The 16,991-nt window shown below is 34.4% G+C and overlaps 1 protein-coding gene across 2 annotated transcripts in view; it reads right to left on the bottom strand.

The window, feature by feature from the left end:
- Sf3b1 (splicing factor 3b subunit 1) overlaps positions 1-16,991 on the bottom strand; it is a 329,390-nt gene that overhangs the window by 44,861 nt on the left and 267,538 nt on the right. For both annotated transcript variants that reach the window (XM_090402705.1, XM_090402706.1), the window contains 3 exons: positions 11,351-11,476; positions 9,350-9,571; positions 819-1,180 (listed from right to left, as the gene is read on the bottom strand). In XM_090402705.1, coding sequence (XP_090258831.1) covers positions 819-1,180; positions 9,350-9,571; positions 11,351-11,476 — 710 coding nt within the window. The remainder of the gene's footprint in view (positions 1-818; positions 1,181-9,349; positions 9,572-11,350; positions 11,477-16,991) is intronic.

Here is a 16,991-nt window from a genome sequence, read left to right on the forward strand (position 1 = left end):
TTTTAACTTCTGTGTCTGAGAGTTGGGTTAGAAATAAAAGACTTGACCAAAGACCACAGAAATTAATGTCTTGAGAAAGATTGGGGGGGGGGGGATGAACAGATGACATCAATGGCAAAATCACATTAACAAGAAGGATAGTAGGAAAGAACTTGATATTGTTAGCATCCAGGAATGGGTTAGCAGAGCTAATCTCAGGTGCTATGGTCACTTAAATAGAAAGGAAGAGAAAAGATTAACAAAACAGGTGTTCTCTGCAAGGTTGGCAGGAAAAAGACCTAAAGGAAGACCAAGATTTAATTTGTCTTAGAATACAAATATAAGATTTGATAATATTGGATTCTTGACAGATAAGAGATTGATCTATAGGAAATATTGATAGGAAGTTAGTAATGATGTAAGTTCTTCTTGTAGTACTATTCATAACAATACACCCCCTGAGGGTACACGCCAGGAATTTGATGATACACACACACACACACACACACACACACACACACACACACACACACACACACACACACACACACACACATTTCTAAGATTAATTTAAAAAAATGAAAGAAGTCCATATCCTAGTCATGGTACTAATGTATTATACGGTTATAACATTTTATGAATGATAGTCACATATAAAACAGTGGTTAGTTCAGTAGTAAGTCATGCAACTCCTTTTTCTACAATGTATGAGAAAGCAAGTGGATAAAGAAAAATGTTCAAACAATTATAGCATAGCAAAGAATATTTATCTACATAAAAAACACATTATATTTCATTAATTGAGATTGAATACAACTTTACTTATGATAAAAGCATACCTGTTTTTCAAAATTGGTGTTAGCCTTGGTAGCAGATCTTTAATTGGTGGTGTCATTTTATGCATTCCAATAACATTTACAATTGCTTTCAAGGCACCTAATATTGATCCAAGTACTTCTGGATATTCTTCACCCAGGTATTCATATAGCACAACACCCAAGTGTCCCATAAGCTTTTCTTCTTGGCAAGTTTTCATTACTACAGCAATCCGAGAAATAAGATCTGCTGCTTGTTGCCTCACCTTAGCAGATTTATTATTCAATCGCCATAAAATAGTACCACATATCTGTGGAAGGTAAGGCTTCACTCGCTTTCCTAATGCATTGACGATGGTACCAAATCCATTCAGCATCACCATATCCTAAATATAAAGGGGAAGATAAATAAATAGGCATATGGTACTAAATGAACAATTTAACTTTATGATTTAAAAAAAAAACAAAAAAACATTGAGAATTTATTAAATAACACACTGTAAGACCTCTAGAATTCCACTTTGCATATATATTACTCAGCTCGAACTATTAAAAGACCATAGTGTTTAACATATTTCAATAAATTAGAGTTAACAAATCTGAAATTAATCTAAACATCATCTTCAAGTTTGTAATGACAAAGAATATAATGCTGCATCACCAAAAACACACATTCAATAGTTGGAAGAAATGTCAAATAGATCCTCAGTTTTCAGAATAGAATCTTAACATCTGATTATCTTCCTTCTCGCATGTGATGGGGGGGTATCAATGACATCATATTGCTCCATAGTAACAATAACAATGGAGCCAGTATCTCCACCATTCAAGAATACACCAGTATAGTGGTTTTGCATGTAGAAAATGGTCTCGACACCACTTTCTTTGCCAAATCATGCTTGGAAAGAGTGAGTACATCAGTATGCACTATCAACTAACTAGATACTTCCTATATGGAAGAATTTTGAGTTGTCTATGCAAGCCAGTTATCCCCACCTACTATGTGTTCCTGATCTGTACTTAAATCTTGACATCACCAGTCATGAAGATACAATGAAAAAATACAGTAATAGTACAGGCGAGGAAAAAAATCTTGCACAAAAAATAATAAATAAATAAAATAAATAATAATAAAATAATAACAAAAACACAACATAAAAATAATAAATATATATATATATAAAAAAAAATTCACCTGTAAGAAAGTTTTAAAGCAAATAAAAGATGAGCAGCTCTCAGATGCGAACTGTAGACTAAAATACACAAACATTATTCAAGAAATAATGAAATAGTTTGAAAACAGGAAGTGAAAAATACAGTGAAAGAAAAAAAGAAAGCATACAGAGACAAATATAAGATAGCTAAACACTGTGCAAAACTAGCTAAACAAAACGCATGGGAAGACTTTGGTAAGAACATAGAAAATAAATATCAGGAACTCGGCAAAATATTTTGGAGGCTGTTTAAAAAGCACAGAAATGGAGGAAAGAGTGCTGTAAAAGTAATTAGAGATGACAAAAGTGACATAAAACTGGAGAAAAAGATATCCTTGATCTATGAAGTAATTACATTGAAAAATTGCTAAATGAAACAAGCAGTGACACCACAGTGGTGAAAAACACTCAACAGGCATGCAATCAGAAATACATGTTCATACTTCAAGTAGAACAATTTATCAAAAAGTCTGGAAGGCAGCTGGAGTAGATGATTTTCGGCCAGAAATGCTCAAGTCTTTAGGTATAGAAGTCTTGCATTGGCTGCACAACATAGTTCAGAAGACCTGGACAGAGGGACGAATTCCAGATGACTAGAGTAGTTCTCACAGTACCCATACATAAAAAAGGGAAATAAAACCGAAATTAAAGAGGTATTTCCCTACTGAGTGTTCCTGGTATGATTTATGCAAGTATACTTGAGAAATGGTTGAGAAGGATTGTAGAAGAGAAGCATGGTGAACAATTAGGTGGATTCAGGCCAAATAAAGGCTGTCAGGATCAGATTTTCACTTTACAAGAAAAAGGTGAGAAATAATGGGAATATAACAAAGATCTGAAGTATGGAATAATTACTTCGAAAAATTACTAAATGAAACAAGCAATGATGACAGCACAGTGGTAAAAAACACTGACCAGGCATGATCAGGAATACATATCAATACTTGAAGTAGAAAAAGCCATCAAAAGCCTGAAATGTAGAAAGGCAGCAGGAGTAGATGATATTCGACCAGAAATGCTCAAGTATGGAGGTATAAATTACAGTGGTTGCACTGCATAGTTCAGAAGGCCTGGACAGAGAGACAAATATCAGATGATTGGAGTAGAGCTCTCATAGTATCCATATATAAAAAGGGAAATAAAACTCAATATGAGAATTACAGAGGTATTTCCCTACTGAGTGTTCCTGGTATGATTTATGCAAGTATACTTGAGAAATGATTGAGAAGAGAACCTTGGTGAAGAACAAGCTTGATTCAGGTCAAATAAAGGCTGTCAGGATCACATTTTCACTTTACAAGAAAAAGTTGAGAAATCATCAGAATATAACAAAGATCCGTATTTAAGTTTTGTAGATCTGGAAAAGGCATATGACAAGGTGCCAAGAGAGAAGCTATTCAAAACGCTACAGTTGTACGGTGTCAACGCCACACTATATCAAGCAATACTTGGTCTTTATTTGAGTTGTAAGTTAGCTGTTTGAATGAAGGAAGTACAGGAAGATGGTGAGACCTGGGTATTCAAGAAGAGATAAGACAACAGATAGTAGCCTTTGAAATGTGGTGACTCAGAAGAGTCCTGAAAATCTCATATACAGTGCATGTGACAAATGCAGAGGCACTGTAAAATTTTTATATTTGTGCGTCCAGTTTATTATTAAATTATTAAAATCTTATTGACTGCACCATTAGTAAAAATATGTAATCTGGTGTCAGACAAGGATGTACATTATCCCCTCTGTTATTCAGTATCTATATGGATCACATTATTAAGGAAAGTGGTATTAAACCTGATATGAAAACTGGAGATGTTAAGCTCAGCTCTTTACTTGAAGCAAATGATGTTATACTTTTAAATAAATCCAGTATAAGTCTGCATGATTCCCTTGACTAAATTGAATAATTGTTGCAATAAACTTGGTATGAATATCAGCAATAACAAGATAATGAAAATACACAGAAGCATTGAAAATATCAACTGCTTCATGAATGGAGAACCTATAGAACAAGTAAAACATTTCAGTTACTTAGGCACAATTTTTAGTGAAGATGGTAGATTAAATATGGAAAAAGACAACAGAATCAACAAAGCTGGTATAATAGGAAGTCAACTGAATAAATGTATATGGAATAAAAGAGAAATTAGTCAAAACACTAAATTAGCTGTATACAAGACAGTGTTCAAACCGGATTTAACTTATGGATATGAGGGCCGGGTTAGAAATAAAACACTTGACCAAAGACTAGAAACCACAAATATAAGAGTCCTGAGAAAGATTAAGGGTGCGAACAGATGGCATCAATGGCAATATCATATTAAAAATGAGGATATTAGGAATGAACTTGACATTGCTAGCATCCAGGAATGTGTTACCAGAGCTAATTTCTGGTGGTATGGTCACTTAAACAGAATGAGAGAGGAGAGATTAGCAAAAGAAGTGTTCTCTGTCAGGTTGGTCACTTGGAGATGAAAGATTAGTAAAAGAATTGTTCTCTGCCAGCTTGGCATGAAAAAGACCTAAAGGAAGACCAAGATCTTAAAAGACAGAAATATAAGATCTGATAATGTTGGCGTCTTGACAGATAACAAATTGATTTGGAAGAAAATTGTTGATAGGAAGTTAGTAATGATGTAATCTTTTCATGGAGTAGTATTCTATTATCCTCTATACCCCAATGAGGGTTCCTGTGAGCCATTTGATGATGATGTATGAAGTAATTATTTTGAAAGACTTAAAACAGATAAGTTATGCAACAGTTATAAAAAATGCAATTTGGAGTACATATAGATACTTTTAGTTAAAAGTCATCAGAAACCTGAAATGTGTAACAGTTGCTAGTCTAGATGATATTCAACGAAAAATATTCGATTATGGAGGTATAAAAATTTTGCAGTGATTGCTCTGCATCCTTCAGAAGATTTGCTCAAAAGATCAAATTTTGGATACTTGAAGTATAGCTCTCATATTTCCTATGTATAAAAAATGAAATGAAAACAGAGAAATTGCCATACTGAGTGTTCTAGATAAGATGTATGAAAACAGAGATGAGAAGAGGATAAGAATAAGAAAAAATTGTGGAATAGAATCGTGGAGAAGAAAAAGTTGGGTTCAGGCCAAATAGGAGGTATCAGATACAGATCAGATTTTCACTTAGATCTACAAAACCTAAACACATGGATTTATTTATGTTTTGTAGATCTTGCAAAGACATACAAAGCTGCTAAGTGAAAAAACTATTGAAAATGTGTTATGGTTAAATGGGACATTATTCATTCATAGCAATATGCAGTCTATATTTAAGTTATAAGTTAACAGTTAAATTGAACAAGGAACATGAACATGGTTTAAAGGCAAATCAAATGTAAGACAAGGATGTACACCATATCTCTTATTCATGTATATTGATCTCTTTTGAAGCAAAGCATCATTAAACCTGATGTCAAAAGTGGAGCTAGTCAACTCAGATCTTTATGTAGATGATGTTGTATTTCTAAATAAATTCAGCATGAGTCTTTAGGATTCTTTAACTAAATTGAATAACAGCTGTAACAAATTTACATAACAATAGGCAGAAACATGAAAAAACATAACTACATTCTCAATGGAGAAACTATAGAACACAAAACCTTTCAGCTATTTAGACACAATTTTCAATGAAAATGGCAAATAGTGTGTGTTAGAAGACCAAAATGTAAGATGTGACATTAATGAAATACTGATAAATAACAGATTAATTTGTCAGGATTCCAATAAAGTGCTCTTCAAACAAAAAAGGATGCAGGTTCAAATCCTGGCATGGATGTTTGCAAATATCTTTAAATGAAAGATGAATTTCATTGTCTTAAGTGGGTTGAAAAAGTTCCATGTTTGGTTTCTGAAGCAGAATATCTGGAATATGGTGAAAATACAAAAGGAAAAAAAATATAAAAGAGGGAAAAAAATCCATAGTACACTCATGATCTGCATGTATCAAAAGCATCCAAAAACTTTTAGGGGCTGGGTACCACATAAAAAAAAATGGCTCTAGATAGTAAGAGGGTCGTTTGAAAAGTTTGGTAAAAAAAATAAGTTAAACACATTTTTTTTTTTGGAAAAAATCACCTTTATTTCTCAATAGTCTCTATCGAGGTCTACGCATTTGGTCCAGCGAATTTCCAATTTTTTAATCCCATCTAAAAAGTAGGATTTGTCAAATTGTGCAAAATAGTCATTGATAGTGTTGATGACATCCTCGTTTGAAGAAAATTTTTTTCCCACCAAGCTGAATTTTTAAGTTTGGGAACAAGAAGTCACATGTAGCCAAGTCCGGAGAATCCAATTTGATCCTCAATTCATGCAATTTTGCCACTGCGATGGTGCATTGTCTTGATGAAAGAGCACTTCTTTGTGTGCCCATCTTGGTCATTTTTATTTCAGTTCTTTTAAACAGTCCAACAATGACGCATAATAGATTCCTTATTGTCTTGCCCTTTTCCAAATAGTCTATTGTTACATCCCGAATGAAGAACTTTTAAAAGGAAACAATTCATTCAGGATTTAACAAGTCAGAAAAATCAGCTGAGAGAAAAAACTACTCGAGCAGAAGAAATTAAGTACTAACTGTAAATAGAAATAGAATTACCTCCTTTTAGTAGAATTGTAATACCATGTAAAGAACTTTGTGTATAAATCAGTATTATATGAATGCATCATGTATACAATGAATGGGTAAATTAGATGTAAACAATAGTCCAATGGTCACGGGCAGGCCTGAGGCATTGGCAATCTCGGAAAGCAACGCACATTCGTTTCCTGGAAGACAGTGCTAGAGATCTCGCAATGTGCCAAAATTCCCACGAAGAAAGTAGCAGGCGGGAAAAGATCACAAAAAGTAAGAGGGCGCTATCGTAGCTAGTAAGATGGTGCTAAAAAGGGGGAAGTGAAGGGAGAATAAAAAGGGTTTGCACCGCCTTTCTCAAGGCTTTTTTTCGCCTATTTTGCTGGATGATGATTCGACTTCTCCCGTGGACTGGAAGTTCCAGATGGTGTTTCTTGGTGATAGTACGATATCGGACGATGCACCTTTCCCTTCGATGTCTGAATTTCTGCCGGTACTAAAGCGTGAGATGTCAGCATATGCTACCTTCGCTGAGTTCAGACGGAATAATATTGCGGACGTATACCAGAACCGGCAGTAGAAACGACTATGGTCCGAAACAGATCGAGAATAGATGAGGGAAAAACGCCAGGTGCAGAGCATAGCTTAATCTGGTGACCATAGTGACCCACCACGTGGACGCAGGCTTATGGAAGTATCGAGAGATAATTCAAAAAAAGAAGGACAGTTCAGATGGACATGGAGATCCTGCCCCAAGAAATGGTAAAGTACAAATTTTGTTGTATAATTACCCAGTCAGTAAAAGGGAAAGATCATTGTAGTGTAATAATCGAGTATGGACAGTATTTAAGAACTTTAAGTGATTATTTAGCAGTGGCTAATGTCCATAAGACAAATTGTCTGGAATGATTATAGATGATTGTGACTGGTTTAATGTGCAAGACTAATATAGTAGGTAGAATATTGATTAGAAGTGTATAATGTGTATATTATGTGTGTTTAATCTCTAACTCAAAAGAAGGATTTATTGTTCATGCATTAGAGTATTAATCAACTTGATACAGTTTGATTTAGCATGTCATTGAACTAATTGAAAGTGAGATTGGTCTAAGTGTATATGTCTTTAGATTCCAATAAATATGTTTTTTCTTCTATACCTGAGTTTTGCCTGTGATATGAATCAAAACTACCACTCATTAATCTGAACCATAGGGGGGGGGGGGGAAATTGAAAGAACGGTATAACATGTTGTTATAGAGGTTACGACTGCAAACCAGAATTTATTTGCCACAGTAAAACGTTTAATTTATGAGTTTAAGCACTAAATTTATTCACCTATGTGCACCAAAAGTATGGAAAAGTCTCCCTGAATAACAGTCCTCTCTATTCTAAGATATTGGCTGGCACAGCTTTAAAAAATAAATTTGTCAATATCTGAAGAGGAGACAGTCCCAGAAAGAAATTAGAGGATTCGTTTCTTTTAGCAAGGAATAACCTTTAACAGTCAGGGTAAGCATGTGAGTAAAATTAGGAATCAGGTAGAGATATAGAATTTGCTTTCCTTAGAATGAACACGTAAGAAGTGATACAGATATTAGAGTCAGGGAAATTTTGTAAGTCTTGTAGTTATTGTAGAGAGGTAAATTCATAAACGAAGTAAATTATATAAGGAAAAGTAACGACATAACAATGGACCAGACACAATATTTAGCACTATCATGATAATTCCGTTTGAATCCCAAAAAACAGTGGCCATCACCTTCCCAGCTGACAAAACGGTCTTCACTTTTTTCGGTGCTCTTTCAACAGGCATTGTCCATTGTTTTGACTGCTGCTTGAACTCAGGTGTGTAGTGGTGGATCCAGGTTTCGCCTACAGTCACAAATCAATGCAAAAAATCCCGGAAATTACGATTAAACATCACCAAACACTGCACTGAAATGTCTTTTTGCATGCATTTTTGATAGACAGTCAACAATCGTGCACACAGCTTTTTCATGTGCAATTTTTCATGCAGGATATTATACACCCATTCAGTTGAGATGCCTACAATCTCAGCAATCTCATGCTCTTTCACTCGGCAGGCTTCCATAATGATACATGATTCTGTCAATCATTTCCTTTCTAGTGACCTCAGTTGGGAGTCTGGAGCACGCTTCATCTTCGATGGACTTACGACCATGTCTAAACTCATTTATCCAAAAATAAATAGTCTTTAATGGTGGTGCAGAGTCTCCTTGAACTGCATCTAACTTGGCTTTGATCTGCGCAGCTGTCCACTTCTTCAAATAAAAGTGGTTTATCACTGCACAAAACTCATTTTTCTCCATTTTTATAAAAAATGAGAGCACGGTCATTTTAAATGTTTGCCAAACAAAAACTCTGCGTCACACGTGGCTAAAATTTTGCCAGGGGTCATGAAAAATATGATACGTGCCAACATTTGGTATGAATGAACGAATTGTGTCACCGTCTATTGGAAATTTACCACACTTTTCAAACAATCCTCGTAGTATCCTGCACATCTGTTGAGCGACTATATCATGAATTTGATGATTATAATTAATATATGTCAAATGTGGGGGGGGGGAAGATTTTAAAACTGTGTTCTGGTTTCAGTTATTACTTAGTGTTGCAACCCTAAAATGAATTATCTGATATTCTCATATTGAAGCTACTTTTAACTCATGAAAACAATACAAACAAGAAAAATACTTTATTAATATCAACCACAAAATTTTACCTCAGTGGTCTGTTCCTGAAAGGCATAGAGAATCCCATCAATGAGTTGTTCTTCCAGACGAGAATCAATATCAGCTGCACCCAAATTGGCCATGATTTTCTCTATAGTTTCCATTACCATTTTCCTGTATTGTTCATTTTCATCCTTAAGATCATCTACAATTCGATGAATAATTTCAGCTGCTCCCACTTTGTTAGCAATTTCGACAGTTGTATCTACAAGCTGGACACAAAACATAATCACTTAATCTTACTATTAAATAGTATACATTATTAAATACATATGCAACAGTACCTTTTATAAAAATAAATGCTACAAATAACACACGAATCTCTTTCCAAGAATGGTGGAGAGAAAAAGCCTGAATTGTACAATAACTTTTAAGTTATTTAACACTTCGGAAATCAATGTAAACTTAATTGTGTAATACTGCCATAGAATCTTGTATACCCCATGAGAGTACATATCGGAAAACTGACATTACATCAGCTTAAATTAATGTCACCTGAAATCTTCATAATGTATGTTCAGACTTAGATTTTAAAGAAATATTCTATATGAGATTAGTTGTTTCACCTTAAGGAAAAAGAATTTTTAAAACAAAATCAGCAGTTACCCACACATGCTAAATTCATAACTTAATATTCATGTGCAAATTTTGTTTGTTTATACTTGGATAAAGGATAAAACAATATAATTTGTTGGGAAGTTTAATTTAATTTATTCAACCAAAGTGGGAAAAAAAAACTTTCTACAAGTCTGTATGGAAATAAAACACCAAGTATTTTTTAAGAGAAAAATTAATTGTTAAACAGCAATGTATCCTTCCTTAAGCATTGTTTTGAAGTTCTAAATTTATTCTTATTTATTTTTTGTTTTATGTAATTACATTTGCCTTGTCTGAATTTTAGAAACTGATCCCTTACTAAGGTACAATAATATACATAATTTATTTTGTTCTTCCTTTATTTTATGAAAACAGCGATATAGCAACTGTACTATAAAAACAATGACAACAAGCTTTTAAGTTTAAAATTTTAGGAACTATTATTTAAATTATTAAAAGTATTTGAAAATTATGATTAAAATATTGGGTTTGGATATCAGGTGAGTAGCTTGGTATCACAGATATCAAAGAGTTGTATATATTGATCAGGAAGTAAGAAAGTTACAAGTCGAGTTCCACAAGATTAGTACTAGGACCATTACTGTTCCATCTTTACATCAAAGATATTGTCTCTGGATTACAGGGAGATATTCAAATGTTTGTTTGCTGATGACTGAAGCTTGGGAGAGTAATTAGAAATAGTGCTGATGTTTTGGCTCTTCAAGAGGATTTGAATTTGAATAAGCTGGAAAGGTGAGTAAATGAATGGGATGTCAGTTTAATGCAACTAAATGTAAGGTTCTGAATTTGGGATCTACAGACGGGATGCTTCATACTCACTTGGTGGACTTATGCTGGAATAAGCAAAGAATATTGAGGTGACTGTAGATAGGAATCTGAAGCTGAGAAGAGATTGATTAGATCACATCTGGATTTCTGTGCTCAGACCTGGTCACTGGCATTTAAAGGGATGAAGTAAACTTAGAGAGGATACAGAGATGGATAAAATAAATTATGTCAGGATGTACAATGTTGATTAGGAGAATAGACTGAAAGTATGTAGACTGCAGATTTTGGCAGATAGAAGACGAATGGGGAGGGGATAAGGTTGAGATATTTAAGCTGTTGAAGGATTAACACTAAAGAGATTTTTCATATGGCAGCATGAGGGGAAGGTACAAGGACAAGGGGTTAATCCTAGAAGTTGCAAATGGAAGTAGTGGGTAAGAAGTTTTTGCATGGAGAGTGGTAAAAGCATAGAATGCACTGTCTAAGAAGGTGGTAAGATAGAATTTGTATTGGTTAGGGTTGGTCCCCACAACAAGTCTTGTGATTCTGGGTAGCCTGGGTAATTTCATGGAGGTCAGGAAAAAAAATAATAATAAAATGCCTACCTGTCTATAATTTCTTCTGTCCAAAGCCATACGATGATTCCAGAAATGTTTAAAGAAATGAGGTAAGACTTCTTCTTTTATGTACTGTGGTTCCACACCATCAGTAGCACAACATTGCTTAACTACCTAAAACAATATGTAAAAAAAAATATATATATATATATATATATATGTAAATAAATACAAAACACAAAAGCAAAATATACCTTCCCATATATATTTTTTAAGCATAAATACCTTGTGATAATATGCATCAGGAATTATTTAATGACTAAGAATAACTTTTAAAGTGAAAACCATCAAGGAACAATTTTTTAGTCTTGCATGCTTTTACTTATCATGGGTTATTATTGAAAAAAAAATCTTTAATTATTAGTACTCTGCTACAATGAACTGGAGACAGAAAGAGTCTTTACAATATTTGAAAATTCAAAACAGTTTGGAGCACAACTGCTATGTAATATGAAAAGAATTATTTAAAATTTTAATATAAGATGTGGCACAGGAGATTTTGGCATCATGACCAACAGTTGTAGTCAAAACAGTGGCACTACCGTCAAATTTTTGGGATAATGCATCAAGTTATCATCAGGCATTTTATGTTTTCTATAACTGAAACATGTGGTATGAATACTGTATTGTGCTGTATATAGCAACATGTTGCTACACGAGATCTGTTTTTTTTTTTTTTTCTCATTCTTCAAGTGTGGAAAAGCATCCAAAAGACAATGCCATTTAATTTCATTATGCGAGACTTGTGATGCAGAATTCTATTATGAAAATGAAGACCAAATAGCTCTTTATGGGCGAATATACACAAGCTTGTTCACATCTGAATCTTTAGGAGTCAACAAATTCATGGTTTTCAGGAATGCTGACATGATGAAGAGGAGAATGATGATATAATCATCCTCTTCAGGATTCAGTGATTCTTGAAGATGAGCACACTTAGGATATCAACTGCTGCATTACCCTTGGCAATCAGTCTTTTTATTTATTATTATTATTTTTTTCTTGCAATAGCCACCATGAATTGTACAATATTACTCAAGTTTGATATAGCGCAACAACAACAAATTATTGTTATGTTTGATATAGCATCCTGATGGACTTTTTGGAATTACAAAAAAAACATCTAAAGATATGCATTATGCCTGTTCATTGAGCGTGTTCTGTGGATGGTTTGCATGGCATGGTTTACAGAATGAAATCTGAGTTTCTGGAAGGAAAAACACTTCATATGAGGCTGGCAAACTCGCCTTTAGTTCTTTGCATTCTAGATAGGATTTAAATCCAGATTCAAACCAAAGGGCATCATAATACAAACACAATATTACAGAGGCTGAGGACTGTTTATAGTCAGTGCCAGGCCAACTAGAGAATCTATGCGTAATGTCTTCCAGTTGCATGTATTCAAAGGTGCATTTGTTCTGCATGAAAAAAAAAAAAATTCAAGTTTCTTGGAGTACAAACAATCCTGATTACATTGTGGATGCATCACTGATATGGTATCAAACAATCAATCATTCCCAAAACTCCATAAGTTCCTTCCTGCAACCCATAACTATTATTAACTATTTCTCGCATGAAAGAGAGCTCTGCATATATTGCTTATCATTCTGTTGAACATTTTTATACAAGAAACAGAATGGTGAACAACTCATATTATTCACTTTTTGGGGTGGGGGGGGGGCGCTTAAATACTTTCAATACACAAACACATGCTCGCATATCCATGTGTGGTATTTCAAATTCACAGTCAGATCTCAAGAGCCAAAATTTGTTAATAAATATTTAGATTCCTAACAATAAAAACTTCATACTAGAAGATGATATCTGAACAGACTTACTCTTTCCCATACAGTTAACTTTGAGAGATAGAACATTGTTTTTCATGTAGGAAAACTGTGCTTAAATCTCACCTATATATGTTAGGTATGATGTCGTCATCTTTACTTGCAACTTTACCTCACTTTTAATTTGAAGCAGAATCAAAAATGAAGGTGAAATGTTGTGAACAGAATGACGAAATTATTTTCTATGACGTGCTTTGAAAATTACTTGCAATGATTTGCAAGCTTCTGTGGTTGTTTTTTGTATTACACAAGATCAATGACAAAAATATCAATTTACTTATATCCACTATTTTTGTAGAATCTGTGGCCAGGTCCTCAGGTTAAAGATAAAATACACTATTATTTCTGATACTTATTCGAACAGAAAAGGAGAGTGTCAGATCTTTGTGCTCTCTTTCTTTGTACATCTCCAATATGTTCACCCACGAAGATTTCATTCATATTTATCCTGTTATGGTGATATCCTTATTTGATATGCAGTCGACAGGGTATACATTGTTAACTGCATATAAAATCTGCAATATAACCACGAACTAATTTTGCAATCACAGTATATCTTGTATGTTCCTGATTTCTTTAAGGGAGATGAGGTAGCTCATAGAATGATGGATTTTTTTTTTTTTTTCATCTTTAATTTAATTATGGATATTTAGCTTACAGGAGAATAAGGGAACTTTTATGTTATGCTGTTTCAAATGCGACTGACAGAACTGGTAAGGTATAGCAATAGAATTTCTGAAGTTATTTCTTGACTAATGGATGACTGTATGTTTGGTAAATTAATGATATCCTAATTAAAAATGACCCTTTAGGAATTTAAGGTTCTTCTAGAACAAATCAAGTGACAATGAACTCCCTTCCTCCCAAACAAGGAAGCATTCTATTCGCTACTAATTCAAACATAAAACTAATTCTAAGATGTAAACTGTGTAAGTCTGATATAAATCAACAAGTTCTTTCTCAGAATCTGGCCAAATGAGGAGAATGACATCAACATATCTGATCCACTTTCATTTTTTTTAATTTTGGGAGTATCATTCTGAGGCCTGTAATTTGAAGACTTCTGGGCAAACATAGCAAGCTAAGGGTAGACCAACAAACCTATTGCAACCCTTCTTTCTGTTATAGTAAAAAAGTTATCTAAACAATGTTGGAAGATTCCAATGGTATCCAGTGAGGAACACTATATAACAACAAGGCATCACCCATTATGATAAACAGATTGGCCATGTCAACACTGGATGATACTTGTTATCAATATAACCACCAATATGGATTCTGCCACTCTATATCTACTGGCTGGTTGTTTTGTATTTATGATCAGAGCAACTAAGGCTACAAGGCCAGTGTATATTATGTCTATAAAAGGTGTGTGCGCTTTTCTGGTTCAGTTTACCTGTTTTGTGAGATGAAAAACTTGAGTTTTCAGGAGGGGAAACCTGTCACCTCCAGATGATACTGGCTAACTTACCTTTCATTTGAAAAGTACTAAAGGTTCCTCGCATCCTAGATGAGATTTGAACCCAGCCCTTTCCAACCAACAGACATCATTAATGCTAAATAAGTTACCTAGATCTATGGCACAACTCTAAGCTTACATCAACCACCTTTGGGATGATACCATGGAAAGGACTGTAAAAACCCCTGTGGTTGCTTTACCTTTCTGACATCAAGGCCTACTCAGGATTGATGCCACCCTTTGGTTCCATCCCTCACCCTCTGTAACTGGAGAGCCAGATTTCCCTCTGGTTGATCACTATGTAATTGACCAGAGAGAAAGCCAACTACTTTAAATTTTTCTGCCAATGCAGGAGTAAATAAGGGTTCTATCACCAGGCCTATTTCTCTGATACATAAATTATCTTCTCCCCGCTACTCTATAATTCTATCCATAGTTATTTATCTAATTCTTTAATCCTGCCATCAATAATTATATCCATCTTTTTATAGTCCAACTACAACCTCATACTCACTCCACACATCCAAAAACTTACATCCATTCCTTGTACATATTGTTTAGATAACTTTTTTACGCATCGAATCATTTGCCATTATAGCCCTTTCTCACTCATCACTCTCACCTCTTCCAACAACTCTTTCATGTCCTCTCTCATACTGAACTTATCGCCAGTTAAATTTTTCGTACCTACTACAACCACAATTTCATTTACTTTTCTTTTCTGTTTTTGAATTGCTTCATTTATATTCTTAATTTTCACTCAAGGAAAACTTTGATGTTATAACTCGCTCATCTATAGCATGTTATTATAGAGTCACCACACCAAATAACTTCTTTCTTTTTACTAACAACGCACTTACCTGATTTCCATTATTTCCTGACTTACCTGTTTCCTTGCTTTGTTGTTTCTTATGTTCCTGTTTAATTTTCTTTTTCTCCCTCTGTTCCTTTAAACGCCTCTTGACTTTTTGCAATTCCCGCATTGTCTCTCTGATGATCTGCTTCAACTTCGCTATTTTGGAGGTTAATTCACTTTCATTAACCTCCCCAATAACCTCGTTAGAAGGGCTAACCTTCTTGTTCTCGCCTGCGGTGCGAACAAGAAGGTTATAGTTGTAGGTTGTAGTTGGTTGTAGTTGGACTTTTTTTAGCATTATGTTTCTTGCCATTTGAAATGCCGCCACTTCAAACGTATACTTCTTCTTCTGGTTCCCATCTGCCATACGGCCGCGGGAGGGTAGCTAAATGCTACCATTCTAGGGAGAGATGATTATGAGCAAGGTGGTTTCCCGTTGCCTTCCTTGCCGTATAAATGTATACTAAATATTGAAATATATTAATAAAAATGTGATAAAATACTAAATATACTAAAATCTACACTAGTATACTACAAAACACTAATTGTCTAAGGGAAAACACAATAAAAACCATACATCACCACAGCCGATGGAACTCACTGTATTACTTGGGATTGTAAAATTCACTGAGCTGTTACCTACTTGTACATTCAATGAAGACATGAAGAATGAATCAAACTGACATTTCTTCAATGTTCAGCATTCCCTTACCTATTACTACTACTATTGTGCACATGTAAAGCAAGAAAACAGGCATTAACATTAATGATGCAGAACATCCTGTTATAATATCCAATCATTAAATTCTCTTTGGATTACTGAAACAGAAGGCATACGACAAACATTAACTCCAATCACAACTCTGTTGTTCTTATTACACTTTGCAGTCCAGAGCAATGCTTTTGTGTCCCATGACAAGTACCCAGTGCCTGTGAATTTAGAACTGTTACACGCAGGAAATGAAAACAGTAGTTTTTATACCCTTTAAGGCGGACACACACACACATTCAACAGAACTACTTGTCAATGCCTCATCATATTCTTATTGTATTCTATGACATAATGGAGCTTTATTATTGGCTGATTGGTCTACACCCTCTGTTCAAAAAGAAATCGAACTTTTCAAAAATAGAAACTAGTGGCACCACCTGTTGTATCTTTTTGTTGTCGAATTTGACGAACGGTTGGAAAATGAGTTTCAAACAGAGAGCTGCGATTGATTTTGTGTTAAACTTGGTGAAAGTTTTACCAAAACGCATCAAATGCTTCAAAAAGCATACGGTGATGAATGCTTATCACATACTCAAGTTTACGAGTGGTTTAAGTGATTTCAAAGGTAGTGAGATGCTTGAAAACAACGAAAAGCTGGGCCATCCAAAAACTGGACTGAGAGAAGTTAACATCCAAAAAGTGTGTGATATCACCAAAGAAAACCTGAAATCGTCCGTGAGATTGATTTGAAGATGATT

Source organism: Typopeltis vanoorti, chromosome 13 (assembly GCF_054136105.1).
Source record: "Typopeltis vanoorti isolate ZY-2024b chromosome 13, IOZ_Tvanoo_1.0, whole genome shotgun sequence".
NCBI lineage: Eukaryota > Metazoa > Arthropoda > Arachnida > Uropygi > Thelyphonidae > Typopeltis > Typopeltis vanoorti.